The 13,813-nt window shown below is 40.2% G+C and overlaps 1 protein-coding gene across 1 annotated transcript in view; it reads left to right on the plus strand.

The window, feature by feature from the left end:
• RBPMS (RNA binding protein with multiple splicing) overlaps positions 1–13,464 on the plus strand; it is a gene marked incomplete at its 5' end in the record, with an annotated part of 52,798 nt that extends 39,334 nt beyond the window's left edge. The window contains 2 exon segments of the mRNA XM_018557896.1: positions 13,117–13,297; positions 13,299–13,464. Coding sequence (XP_018413398.1) covers positions 13,117–13,297; positions 13,299–13,374 — 257 coding nt within the window.
• Positions 13,465–13,813: the final 349 nt, after the last annotated feature.

The following is a 13,813-nucleotide window of genomic DNA, read 5'->3' on the forward strand; positions in this document are numbered from 1 at the left end:
TACATGTTTTGTAACAAGACCAAGCCATCTGTAGAGAATTGGGCAAGGGAATTGCTGGCTTGAATAGTTTTAAGTTATTTAAATCAAAATCATATTTTATTGCCCAGACTACATAGAAAAGGTGGTAGTTTAACTAAAGTAGAGAAGGTTTACTTAGCTTAGTTAATAAAGTCAAGCTGTTCTTTCTTTGAATAGCCAGTCATATGCAGGGGTAACACAATTTTGCCTTGCATGAGTGAAGTGAACATCTTCTATCATCCATTCGTAAAATAACCCCACAGTGAGAAAAAAGGTTGAACGTTTTTACAGGATTGACTAAAATTATGTATACAAACAGGTCAAATGTACAAATGCAGTATTCAAACGGATATACTGTATCATAAGGCAGCATTTAGGTTTTTAGGAGCCACACTCCCCCTCCACTGCAGGCTCGTTGCCTCGGAGTCTGAAACAGCATAAAAATGTGTTTCCATTCACAAAATGAATGAAAATGTTTTTAGTTTTCATTTGTTTCATCCGAAACTAATTTTTTGGCCATGCACATGTCTAATTCCAATGCTGCAGTGTAGGTGGTGAGAGGCTGGAGGGAGCCCTGTGACAGCCAGCTGGCTTAGAGCTTCGGTTGAGTATACAGTATATTTATTTTTGTACCTAGACAAAAACGAGCACTTAACCCTTGCAGTCTGGGGGTAGTTCTTCTTTAACATCAGCCATTTTGTTTTATATGGCTACCGTTTTCCCCCAAGTCAAGAACGCAATGTTAGGAAAATATGGATAATTGCAAATTATAATATATACACTTTTGCAGCTTTTGTACTGGCTTCTACCTCATTTCAAGACCAATTTATTGTTGTTCCTCCTGCACACCCACTCTTGCCCTCACTACTCCTCCAGCCTCCCATCAACCCACCTACCCCTGCCCTTATCACTCCCTCCCTCCCCTGTCACCTATCCAATGACTATGGGTGCAATGACCTGCAGGCTTCATTGCAAACATTAGTAAATTAACATTGACAATGAGATTAATGTTGCTGCATTTAGTACTTTTTTGCTAAAGATGGACTAAGACTTTAAAAGAGAACTATGGGGTAGCTTTTTTATCCACTAGTTAAAGGTTACGGGAGGACATACTAACCTCCTCCCATGACCCAAAGCTCAGTATATATACTGAGAGCAACGCAGCTGGGGCGGATCCCAACAATACTGTCGAGATCCACCCAGCTGCCCTCCCTCGTCCATTCCTTCAGGCAGCGCTGGAGGATCGTAGAGGAGAGGGGGAATCCCTGCAGGGAGTGGTGACTGACAGTCACGGCTCTCTGCAGGGAGATGATCTGGAAGTGAGCGAGAGACGGTATGTGTTCACTCACTTCCTGATCTATAAAGCCGACGTGTGACTGTTTCATTGTCATACGTCAGCTCTAACTATGAGGTTGAGTGATTTTCACTCACCTCATAGTTCTTCTTTAATCATTTTCTCTCTCATTCTTTTTTCTTCTTCTTTTTTACATATATATTCTACACACATTTCTCCTCTTCTACAGAGAGGGGAGCATCCTTTTTCTGCCTATCCCTCACTAGTATCTCTCATCTTAATAAACTCCATCGAAATTTGTCATATGCACCAGTGGGCACATTTTTCCTAGTGTTATCTTAATAAAAGTGGAAAGAGTAGAAAAAAAAAACATTGGTTTGATAAGCTCCTCACAATAGAGAAGAGGTGCTGAACATTTTTTTTTGTTTTAGGAGCCCTAAGTTTTTCCATCGTCTGAGATTCCAAAAGATATGGCTTTTAAAAGAACCTATTAATTTCTAGGTCATAATTTAAAGGTTGTCCAACATAGAAATTGATTTTGAAACTACGTTGGGTCCTGTGTTCTCTTACCTCTCATTGATTTCAGATTTTTTAAAAGTTTTCACTGGTTCTCCATCACATTCAGAACGGGAGGGTAGCTATGCTGCCATGGATAGGCACTAGAAAAGGAGTCAGATCACCGTAGCAATCCAGGAAGAGACAGTTCTGGAACTCGCCTCTTTCCCCCTGAACCTGCCCCCGGGAAGCAGGAACAGGTGCTCCGACGACCTGAATGAGTCCGTTAGATCCAGACAGGAGCGCAGAGTCCTGGTCATGCAGCTCCTTTGAAGGATGGCAGGACCCATTCACATGCCAAATTAAAAGGCGACACTACTTTAGGCAGAAAGCGAGGCAGAGGAAAAAAGATAAAACAGCGGCCGTCAGCGAATGCACTCTTCTGGAAAACTTACCCTTGATGTTGGTCCCCTACCCTGAAGCTGTTGGCAGGTCTTGCGCAAGCGGTGAACGGCCAACAGCAGAGGAGGTAACAATGCACACCCGAAAGATAACTGTAAAGGAGCATAGAGGGATAGGTCAGAGGAAGACAGAGGAGATCCAAGACATCCGCCCTGGAACCTACTCACCTCGGCAGACAGGAACTGCCCCCCCCCCCAAAAAAAACAATCAAGACGAATCCCAACCCCAATCCTGCAAGGATGGCATTCCTTAGAACAGGGCTGTAATCTGCCCAGCCTCCGCCTCCCAGCTCCTTCCCACCGCCCACGAATCCGAAAAAGGGCATCAGCCCTCAACAAAAATGGTGCCCGATGCGCGAACGAAACAACGCCGAACACTATGACTTCAGCGACCCGGCCAGTAAAAATCACAGAGAGAGCGCCGCCGCGCCTAAGAAGCAGCCACCACGGAGGCAGAAAAGAAGTGCAAGACTGTTCAAAGAGGCAAGAAACTGAGACAGGAGAGGGGAAAGACTGCAGAAGGGAAAGGGAGAGAAACAAAAGGTAAAAAGACAGGAGAGGGGCATGACTGCAGAAGGGAAGGGGAGAGAAACAAAAGGTAAAAAGACAGGAGAGGGGTATGACTGCAGAAGGGAAGGGGGGAGAGACAAGAGAAAGAAAGGTAAGAGCAAAGAATACCTGAAGCCATTATGCAATCACCACAATAGCCATCTATGAACCTAATTAGGACACACAGGAAGGGGAAGAGAGAGAGAGAGAGTGGCCCCCAAGACCGCCAGTAGGGGGTTCCCAGACCTAAATGACGCATTGAGGGGGATCTCCCTCTCTCTCATTAATAGATTTACACTGGTCCTTTGGGCAGAGATAAGGGGTGTAGCCATATCAATGGTATGCTGCCATGGAGGCACCAGGAAATATAAATTTTGCCAATCCTGCTACTTAATATTGTTTCTCCAGTCACTTTGATCATATTTCCAAAACAAAGATTATAATCCAGTGAAGACAGATTTCAACAATTTATGAAGACTTTTTGGTCCATTTTCTACTGACTTTAAGCTCCTGGTGCTGAAAGCTAATGTATCAACATGTTTAAGCAAAATAAGACTATTGCAAAATAAGAAATAATTACTGTGCTAACCCTCAAACATAGTGCTCTACATCGACTATAGTAAAAAAAAGTAGAATGTCAGAAATACAGGAAGAATAAACACATGTTTACACCAGCGGTTTGTGCTCTTTGTGTATGCAGTCCTATATTTAGACAGTGAAAGATATCTGACCTCCTTCCTACAGCATCTGCATTTGCCGTCTCTTGTAAGAATGATGATGTGTTGAAGCATAGAAGCAGGTGGTTTAAATTTCACACAGTTTCGTTAAGGTTTCAAGACATTTGTTATATTCTTTTCAGGGGTTCAAAAATGCTTTGTTTATGCTATACACGATGACCGTGGAAATGATGACATTAAAATATGAATCTTTTACATTTGTTTAGCTATGATTTCTGTTATTATGATAGATTTTGAAGCTCCAAAATCATAACAGCTGGCAATGACCCCATTCTCCATGCTACTTTGCAATAATTGGGAAATATGATCCTGCATTGTTGTCTTGTGAACTCAGCAGGCATGTGCAAATGAACCAGTTAGGAGTTACAAGATCAGAGTTGAAGGATTTCAGTGAATGTCCTCACAGGAGAAAATTAAAAAAATAAATAAAGCAAGAGACAAATGTGCTATAACCAATAGCAATATAACATACTCTCTTTTGAATGGTTGCATTGTTTCATTGGCCTTTGCTGGAAGATAAGGACAATGGGTTAAACTAGATTTATATCCTAAACCAAACTCCTAGATTTTACAATTGACATTAGAAAGATATATTTGTTCTCAGCCCTGAACACCTTACTTCACTGGTTTTACTGTCAACCCTTCAAGTTAGTCCCCAAATCCCTCCCCCAACCCAACCTAATCCTTAAACTAAGCCCAAAAACATAGACCCCATTCACACTGAGCTACATTAGCGCTGATTTGAGCTGAGCGACTTTGAGAGACATTGAGCTACAGTGCAGATATTGTCGCTCTACGTAGCGCTACTTTTGGCATGGACTTCGTAGCTGCTACATTGTGCTGTATCCATTCAAAAGCGGTCTTGATGTGACATAATTCCTTTTCCTGTTTGCTGCTTATTTTCCTGCTTTTATTTCTGTGCAAAAGGGACACTTCTGTAGCGCGACATCACACAACAATGTCGCGCAAAATCATAATGTGCGACATTGAGCTACACCATTGAAATCTATTGGGCCAAATCGCTTGAAATCCGGCCAAAAATAGGTCATGTTCAAGCGACAAGCATTGCAATGCATTGGATGAGCTACATTGAGCTACATTGAGCTACATTGAGCTGATGTTTGAGCGATTTTTGAGCTGAAATCATGCTACAAATCGCTCAGTGTGAATGGGGTCTAATCCTTTCCTTTTCCAGTGCTAGAAGAAACCACTCTGTAGTAGATGAATTTGCACTGTTTGTGTTCTATACAAACCAAATGTATTCATTACACAATCAGTTTTTCAGTTGATTTCTTCTCATATAGATGACAATCATCATGTGGCCATTCTACATTTCATTTAGTTGAAAATTGCCTCTTTGTATAGAGTGAAGGCGAATGATGTACAGTGATATTTCAGAACATAAATAATTTTGCTATGGTCAATGTGCAGAATGAATTATTTTTTATTCTGCACATTCAAGACATCATTATTAGTATTTAGCTCAACATATAGCTTGGTTAAAATTCAATTAGATCCTAAAGGATATTAAAAAAAGCCTAACAATGAACTTCTCTTATTTGGTCCCTTTTGATCTGTTAAAGTAATATTATACTCCCAAACTTTTTTTCAATAATAAATCCACATCATACAAATAAGTGCTGGTACTGCTGTATATCAAACAAAGTACTGTACTGGTTTGTGACACAAAACTCTGTTCTGCAAAGTGTACATAGAGAAACTGTCATAAAGAGCAAAATAAGTTGGTCTCTTGGCAGGTATCTGGACCCGTACTATGTGTGGTGCAAGTAAATAGATTGCTCTCACCTGAAAGTTGTAGCAGGTGGTATAATCTGTAGGTGGTTAGTGATCTCTAAATAGAAGCTGCAAGAGTGGTTGACAAGGTATGGCCAACAAGGATGCCGCAAGCTCTGGCTAGGGTTTGGCGTAACTTATTACTGCTATTGATATGACTGTTATGTAATTAAGTCCTATTTTCTCTGAACGTGCTGAGGCCTTAGTGTATTTTTTCTATAATATATGTGTGTGTGCAAATGTCTTTAGGTCTAGGCCCATGCAATTAGGACCACAAAGTAATCCCATTCAACCCACATAACTCAAATGAAACCTATCCTTGGACTTTCAAATACATAGGAAAGAAATGAGTTGGTTCTACTCTGTGAAATTGCCAATCTGTTGCTAGTTCTTTAAATAACTAATTTACCTGTTTTAAGGAAATGTCTATCTTACTAAAATACTGAGGCACAAAAACAACTTTAATATATACACAGCTGCAACAAAACTTGTAATATGTTTATGTTTTGTAAACACATCTCTAAGGAAACATTTTAACATTTAGATACATTTAGTCATTGCCAAGGTTGGCAGTGCACACTTGATTTGCTCCTGAACCTTTGCCAGCTTGTCTTAAATCTGAGTAAAAAGAAGAGCCCTATAGAAGTTTGTAGGATGTGGCTAGCCTGCCACTATGGAAAGCATATGCTATGTTGGCCAAAAATAATTTTAAAGATAAATTAGATTTTAGATTTATGGAATTTGCAGTATGAACAAGTACATAGCTGTAACTGTAAGGGTATTCTTGTGCTGAAATGGAGAAGATGGCAGGAAGTTTCTTCAGCCAAGTGGTTAGTCCTGCTGTAGGGATGACTAGGGACATTGGTCCTTGAAAGCCCTTTGTAAACCTCTGAGAGAGAGAGAGAGAGAGAGAGAGAGAGAGAGAGACACCCTTGCTAAGTTGGTTGCAGGGACCCTGATTTGTGGGATCTTATAACACCTAGCAAGATAGAAGTTGCAACATATAGGCATGCTAGTAAGTAGCAATTCATGTTAAGATGCCATTACACAGATGACATTACACTGAGAATGGATCCTAAACAATTGCAAAACACCATTCTAGAGCAGGAGTTAAGAAGTTTGTGTGTTCCTCTGATGTTTGCATGGTAGGTCAGTTCCTTTTAAATCACCCTATGACATGAAATAACCAGTAAAAACCCTTGTACCGGTAAGTTATTTTGAGTTTAGTGATTTTCCAAGGCAGGAGATAGAGCTATGAGATTTTCCTATTTCCTCTTTCGACCCCAGAAAGTACTAGTCTAGGATCTGGAGTATATGCTAGGCAGTGGGATCTGTAGAAAAGACTTCCAAAGCTGGACATCCTTCTCAATTGAAAGGGTTTCTCTACTTTGTTTAACTCAATATGGAAATCCCTATTTAAAAAAAAGAACACTTTTTATTTCAGGGCAAAATTTATAATGCCTTCTCGTTTTAATCTTGCATCTTGCAATCTTCCATATTTTCTTACAGATAAGAGTGAGATTGCCTTGTATTTGCTGCCCTTACAAATGTAACTAATGACTCAGCTCAAAAGCATCTGTTTAAACTAAACTGCAAATGAACCTTAAATACAGTTTGGTATGTGTAATGCTTTTAAAAGCCATGAGAGTTATAAATTGTCAAGTTAGGGCAGAAGATGACGGTTGACTTTGATATCATTCATCCTGTCTTCGCATGCATAATTGGAACAAGACGTTTGCAATACTGTCCCTTTTATTGGATTCCATTCAGCTTTTTAATCATATGGAGCTTTTGCAAGATAATTATAACAGTAATACGCTCATTGTACTGTAACAGAGATTGTAGATATGTTTTCTGCAAAGTATATTTACTAGGGACAAGTTTTTATCAAATATGGAGAGCCCTTGGCCCAAATGTACAGTCTATTTTTAGAGCCTACTTCAGTTGGAAAAAAGTATTTTGGAAATGTTAAAATTAGATTGAGTCCGACATTCTTGGATGAGATCGTTGTCAACAATGTTTCTAAAAGTACATTATGTGTAAACTCCTTGTTCTGTTAAAAAAGCATGTTATTTCATCTTGGAGGTTTACAGAGTTTTTGAACTGTGCAAAAATGACCCTCTGTATTTTGTGCTTTTGTTGTTTGCCAAAAAACAGATACAAGCATTTTTCTAGTATTCAGTTCTTAAATATTTGGGTATATCCTCAGTCCATCCACCTATCCACTACACTAAGCTGGATTCGTTTTGTTTTCTAAAACCTAGGTTCCCTACTAGTGATCTTTTCCCCATTACTACCTTACCAGTACTTGATTTGCACTGCGTCTGTGTGGAGGCAGCCATCTTGGTAGTTTTCCAATCTGTCAGAGCTTCCCCTGGTCACTGGTGACCTGATAAACCGCTAAACGAAAAGTCAGTGAGGAGGAGAAAAGTTTCAGAAAACACAGAATGGATGAAACAGATCATTACACAGCAACTTCACTCCAGCAAGGAGAACAGTAGTGTGAGGCGCACAGTAGTTACATCACCAAATTGTATTCCTTATGCTGCAAGACTAGAATATAGGAGCAGCAGTGGCTCTCACACAGCAGATATACAGCTAGGAGGTTGTAGGCACAGTAGTGCATAGGCTTATTCTCAGGTCAGGAAGTACACCCCTATTTTTTATCAAAGCCAAATGTAGATTTTTTCGGTTACTGCATAGGCACAATAAACATTTTACATATTACCTATAAGACAGCAAGTCTTCACTTTTTTTTAGATCAAGTGCACTGTAACATGTTAATCCAGTCAGAAATGATATTTCAGTTATGACTAGACTGTGGTGGTTCATTCAGCCTGTTGACAGCTACCCAAAAAAATGAAATATCACTCTTGAAGACAGGTTTAAGTGTAAATGCTGTGGCTCCACATGGTCACCTAAACTAGGTTGCCTATGCAGCGTTATTTGTTTTGCAGTATACCTCAGTTCCATGTAATTTGCTTAAATCATGCTGTATTTGCATAGAAATAATGACTCTCATGTGAATCATTGTACAGTGATGTGAGCAGCTTGGCAAGTCTCTTCTGTTATGTTTTCAGATGTGGTTTTGTTCTGGGGTCCAGCCAGTTCTCTGACGTCAACATTTTACACCATGAACTCTGTAGCTTTTAACACATTTCATGGTGAACATCACATGTACAAGCAGTTTTGCAAATGTAGCTGTATATGGGCTAATCCATGAATGTAAGGGGAGAACTATACATAAAACTTGTGTGGTTATTTTATGGTGTATTCTGTGTTTGTCCCATTTATGAATGCAAGTTAAGTGGTTTTGTTCACCAGGGAAGTCTGTTAGTTCACTTCTTTTTCCAGTTCATCCATTGATAACAATTTCCTGACTGTTTTAGCCATTTCATAGAAATATGCCACATTTGCTAAAAAGGACTTCTTTAACAAAAGGTTTTCATAGTAAGTAAGACACCATGACAGTGAGTGAATTAGCTAGTTGTAATTCAACCTCTCCCTCTAGTTTGACAAATTTGTTTAAATGCAGTTCACCATTTTTTTAGTAGGACAGTCAGATGTTTAGTCTTTGAATAAACATGTTTGGTATATTAGGCTGTACATAGGATTATGTTTAAGGAGGCAGATATCATGTTATGTCATACTTTTAATGGATTGCAAGCTACAGACTTCCAGTAAAAATGCTGATAGCATTTGTTCATCCCACTGTAGTGCCTTCCGGTACAGCCTACATGAAAGTGGCAACTCTATCAGGTTAGGCGCAGTGTAGCATTGTTGCCACACCATCACAGGAAGCTGCATTAGGTGGACTTCAATGGCAGGATCAACAAATATTTCTTAGACTTTGCAGGCTGACTAAGAGAAAACTGTAAGTGCAAATCCACTCATACTTATGTGCTGCAGTCAATATTTTATAATGAAAGGCCATAGTTCTGCTTCAAAGGAGAACTATGGGGTTAGGGCTTCTCCCCATAATTCTCCTAAGGGTAATGGGAGAACACAAACTAGCGTCCTCCTGTCACCCTAAGCTCTGCATTCCATGAGCTACAGCTCGCGGTATACTGAGACGTCGCAGCTGAAACGGATCCCGACAATGATGTCTGGATCCGCACAGCTGCGTGAGTGACAGCTGGCTCTGCCTATCTAGAGGCAGAGCCAGCTGTACCGCCCCCTCCCCCGTCCGTTCCGCCAGTCAGCGCTGGAGGATCGGAGCGGGGGGAATCCAGTCCCTCCTCTGTCACGGCTCTCTGCCGTGACAGGATCGAGAAGTGAGCGAACGCCGGTATGTGTTCGCTCACTTCCCGATCTACTGAGCCGTCCTGTGACAGTCTCATTGTCACAGGTCGGCTAGAACTATGAGGTGAGTGAAAAGCACTCGCCTCATAGTTCTCCTTTAATTTCCCCTTTATCAGCAACAGCATTCTACATGGACAACAAATGGCTTTCCTTTGCACCTGCTTTCCATGGTAGTGATAATGACATTTGTGTCTTGTAATCACCAGTAATGATCCAGCGGCTGTTTCTTTCCCAGTAGTAAAAGTAATGCATGTCTTCTGAAATCTCACAATACATTCCACAGGATGCAAGATTGCGTAGTTGTATTTCTGCCTTCCTACTAAGAAGCCTTGATCTTAATTGCTTTAATAATTGCAATTTCTGTTAGTTACGGGAAACCAAACAACAGGAAGTTGCTTGTTTATTTTTCCTTCCCATCTAATATATTGTATATTAGCATGGGAATACCGCCCCCAGGGGATCCTGGGACATGCTCAGCAGTAGCAGTTTTTCTTAAAACAAATGCCATGAGAATTGAAGAAATGGCCTCTGGGTTTACATGTGTGCTTGTTTTGTTTCCCAGATCTTGGAAGACATGCTAGAGCTCCATCCCCCACTGTTTTGGTCGCTGAGAACATTTTGAGCAGGATATTTTAGAAAATCTCAGTGGGTTGAACTATTATGGTTATCTGCTCTAGTGTTAACGCTAATAATCACAGAAATAATATTTCAGTAGTTTTACTGATCTAAATTTATGAACGGTGAAATGTGATTGGTTCATAGGTTACTGCACTTTGGGCATCATCACTGCTGTGTGTTCATTTCCTATGCCCTTACTCTTGCTCCTATTTCCCGACCATATACTGTATGCATACACCTATACACACACTTTCCCCTTCATCAATATCTCTTCTAGCCTTTCCCTCTTCTTGTGTAATTTAGTGCTACTATTTTTGGTACAAAATGCATTGTTTTCTCTTTGGTATTAAAAAAAGCTCAGTCACTGGTTCTACTGTAGCCACTGCCTATACCCCATACCTGTTCTGATTATGTATATGTGTGTGTCTTTGTGTGTGGCCTTCCTCTTTGGAATTCAAGGTGTGATACTTATCAAGTTTGGACGACAAGAAAATTCAATAATTTATCTGGAACCCGTCTGAAGCATTTGATTACAACATTACATCTCATATAATTACATCTGTTCCATTAACAGAATTTGCAATTATGATTTGAGTTAATTTTTTTGCTTAAAATTACCTATTTTCTGTCTCGGTGGAAACTTAAAGTATGACTAAAGCATTGGATAAAGTGGTGAGGAGTTAGAAGCACTGTCTGGTTTTTATTGCTGTGTGTGCTCCTGTTAGGGGCACTTTCTTTAATTGTACTAATCACCAATATCACCAGCAAAGTGAGAAGAAACCCAAAATTAGTTGGTTGACACCAGAACAGGAATAGAGGAGGGTCTTCCAATGGGAACACTTGTTCCCATGAGAATGGTCTAAGAGGTGATTTCCCTCACATCGGAAAGATATCCTCTCACTTCCTGTTGAGACTACTGCACAGGAAGTGAAGGGAAATCATTCTAAGACACAGATGGCAATAAAACCTGACAGTAGTTTTACCCTAATCTATCCCAAAAAAAAAGTTTTGCAATATCAATTATTGATTATGGGATTTGAGTGAATCACATCTGAAAAGCACAAAATAATCATGCCTTACCTGTCAAAAGATTTGCATACTGTTCAGCAAGGCATGTGCTTTCTCTTCCCTGCAACACTCCATAACCAGGAAGATAGCTCCATTATGTCTTGATTCAACTTGACAGTTTCCTGTGTCACCTGTCTGCCCACTTGGCAATGAATAAGTAATGATATGTCGCTCATTCAGTGCCCATTGTGCAGACTGGGTGTGAAGGGGTGTGAAGCTCAGCCACTACATAGGGTTGTCACATATCTGGCTATGCAGGCCAGGGTGGCACTGAGTGCTTGCAACACAAGTGGCTGAATAGAACTACAAATTATTTGTATGTATTTGTTATGTACAACCAGCATAAGTACCTGAAACTGTCTTAATACCAACCTCCTAACAACCCCAGCACAGCAACACTCAGATTAGGTGAGGGACAGGCAGCACTAGGAGCCAGTCAGGCTCTTCTACAAGCACATGTGTTGTCAGGGAACATTCTGGGAGGAGGAGAGAGAAGAATGAGCAAAGGGATGACTTATCAGTGTGTTGCTGCTCCTTCACTGTCCAATCGGCAGGCCTTAACTCTGACATTGAAAGTGGTGTAACTCTCGTGTTTGTGCTGTCTGTTGCAAAAGTGTCTGGATGCAATTAGAAATTCTTTGGCATATAAGAGCCTACATATGTGTGTTTTGCAGTGTGTCTTGAGTTCCACACTATTGTTAAATAAACTGATAATAATGGTGTTTGCTTGTGAGTAAGGCACAGCTTTTTTATGACCTTGTGGAAAAGCAGGAACATGCTGCATTGGGAAATTCTCACCATTGGAAAAGAGCAGCAGATGTTTTGGCCTACCAGCGCTCACCCATGACTGATTGAAATTAGAATCTCTAATTTGCTAAATGTTTAGGTTATTAGTAATGTTTTGCACTGCTACTTAATTAGCCCATATGTTCACAAATCAGAGTGCTTTTGGAGGGGTGTAGCATCTCTGGTTTTGCTTTTTTTCTGCAAGTAATTAAAACTCACAATTCTTGAGCTTTTGTAGGAAAATCGGTATTGCTTGTGCACTTCTGTATACACTCCGGGCTCTCTGTAATACCATCCTGCAAAAAACAACAGTATTGTATAGCCTTTAATAAAACAAAATTGGCATTATGTGGAATCAGATCATTTTTGATTGGTTGCTGTGGAAAACTGCACACTGCTATGTGTGCTATTTTATTAATAAATAAAGGTGTAGATATAAGATACATTCTATGCTTATCTCAAGACCAGCACTATAAAAAAAAAAATTTGGCATATAAATGTACATCTTGCCAAACTTCAAGATGTCATCTCAAACATTTTTTTTTTCCTGTACTACCAAATGTTACGTGTTTTCACTAATTTCCAGGTGCCTTAAATAATTGTGTTTCTGCCTCCTGCTCCCACTTTAGTGCTTAATGAGCATAGTTGAGTAATGCCCACATCCCTCAGCACAAGTGTCGTCACACATTCTTGTTGCGCTAAGGAAGAGAGGGGGTGTGTCTGACCAGGTCTGTAACATTATGGAGGGCTCTGGTTCCTTATGTACTGCACAGTCCGATTTAGACATTTTGCACAGAAGAGATAAGGTAAGGTTATGAAAATATAGGTGGTTGGTGCAATGTCTGACTAAATATCTATTTCTGTGACTTCAGCTGGGCTTCAAATGTAAACACTGTAGGCACAAAGCATGCAATAGATCTTGCCACCAGTTCTTCTCACTGTGGTTCTCCAACATTGTTATTACTAACATGGTGTCCTTATTCTTTTCTTGCAGATGAACTCACAATGCCTGCACTTTACCCGGGTAGCCCTGAAGTGTGGGCGCCGTACCCCCTCTACCCAGCGGAATTAGCACCTGCTCTACCTCCTCCTGCTTTTACCTATCCCGCTTCACTGCATGCCCAGGTAATTGATACCAATCAGCCACGTCCTCACTCTGTATCCCACTTGCCCTTTCCTGGTACCACGGTGCACTCCACACACTAACCCTTTGTCCTACCAGCTAACTGGCTCACCACAAGGAGGCTCATGATGTGTCTCTTGTCCTTCCCATTCTCTCTACACGTGGCGGGAAACCCTACATCTCTGATTTTCAATTCTAAATTTAATTTTCACTGGTGTAGCTAGAGGTCAGTAAATTAAATTGTCTACAATAAAGTGCAAGCTTTGATCATTGTAAATGGCTTAATGAAGATGCAAAGATTATGAAGAGAAAAGGAGTTTTAAAAAATAAACTATATGTTTCTTTTTTTTTGCTATTATATGTATATAAAGTTAAGTAGCCATTGTACAACGTATTACATGTGGTAGTTGCTATGCTGCTTTGATGTTTTCAAGGTCAGTATTCACTGAATGTCCCCTGTTGAAGTATGCGGTAATAACAGTAATGAACTCACAATGTGAATGTACTGCTAGGTAAATGAAATCAGGGTTCATATATGAACACTAGAACAAAGAAACATTGTGATGTT

Source organism: Nanorana parkeri, unplaced genomic scaffold (assembly GCF_000935625.1).
Source record: "Nanorana parkeri isolate BGI_ZX_2015 unplaced genomic scaffold, ASM93562v1 scaffold310, whole genome shotgun sequence".
In the NCBI taxonomy this organism is placed as follows: domain Eukaryota; kingdom Metazoa; phylum Chordata; class Amphibia; order Anura; family Dicroglossidae; genus Nanorana; species Nanorana parkeri.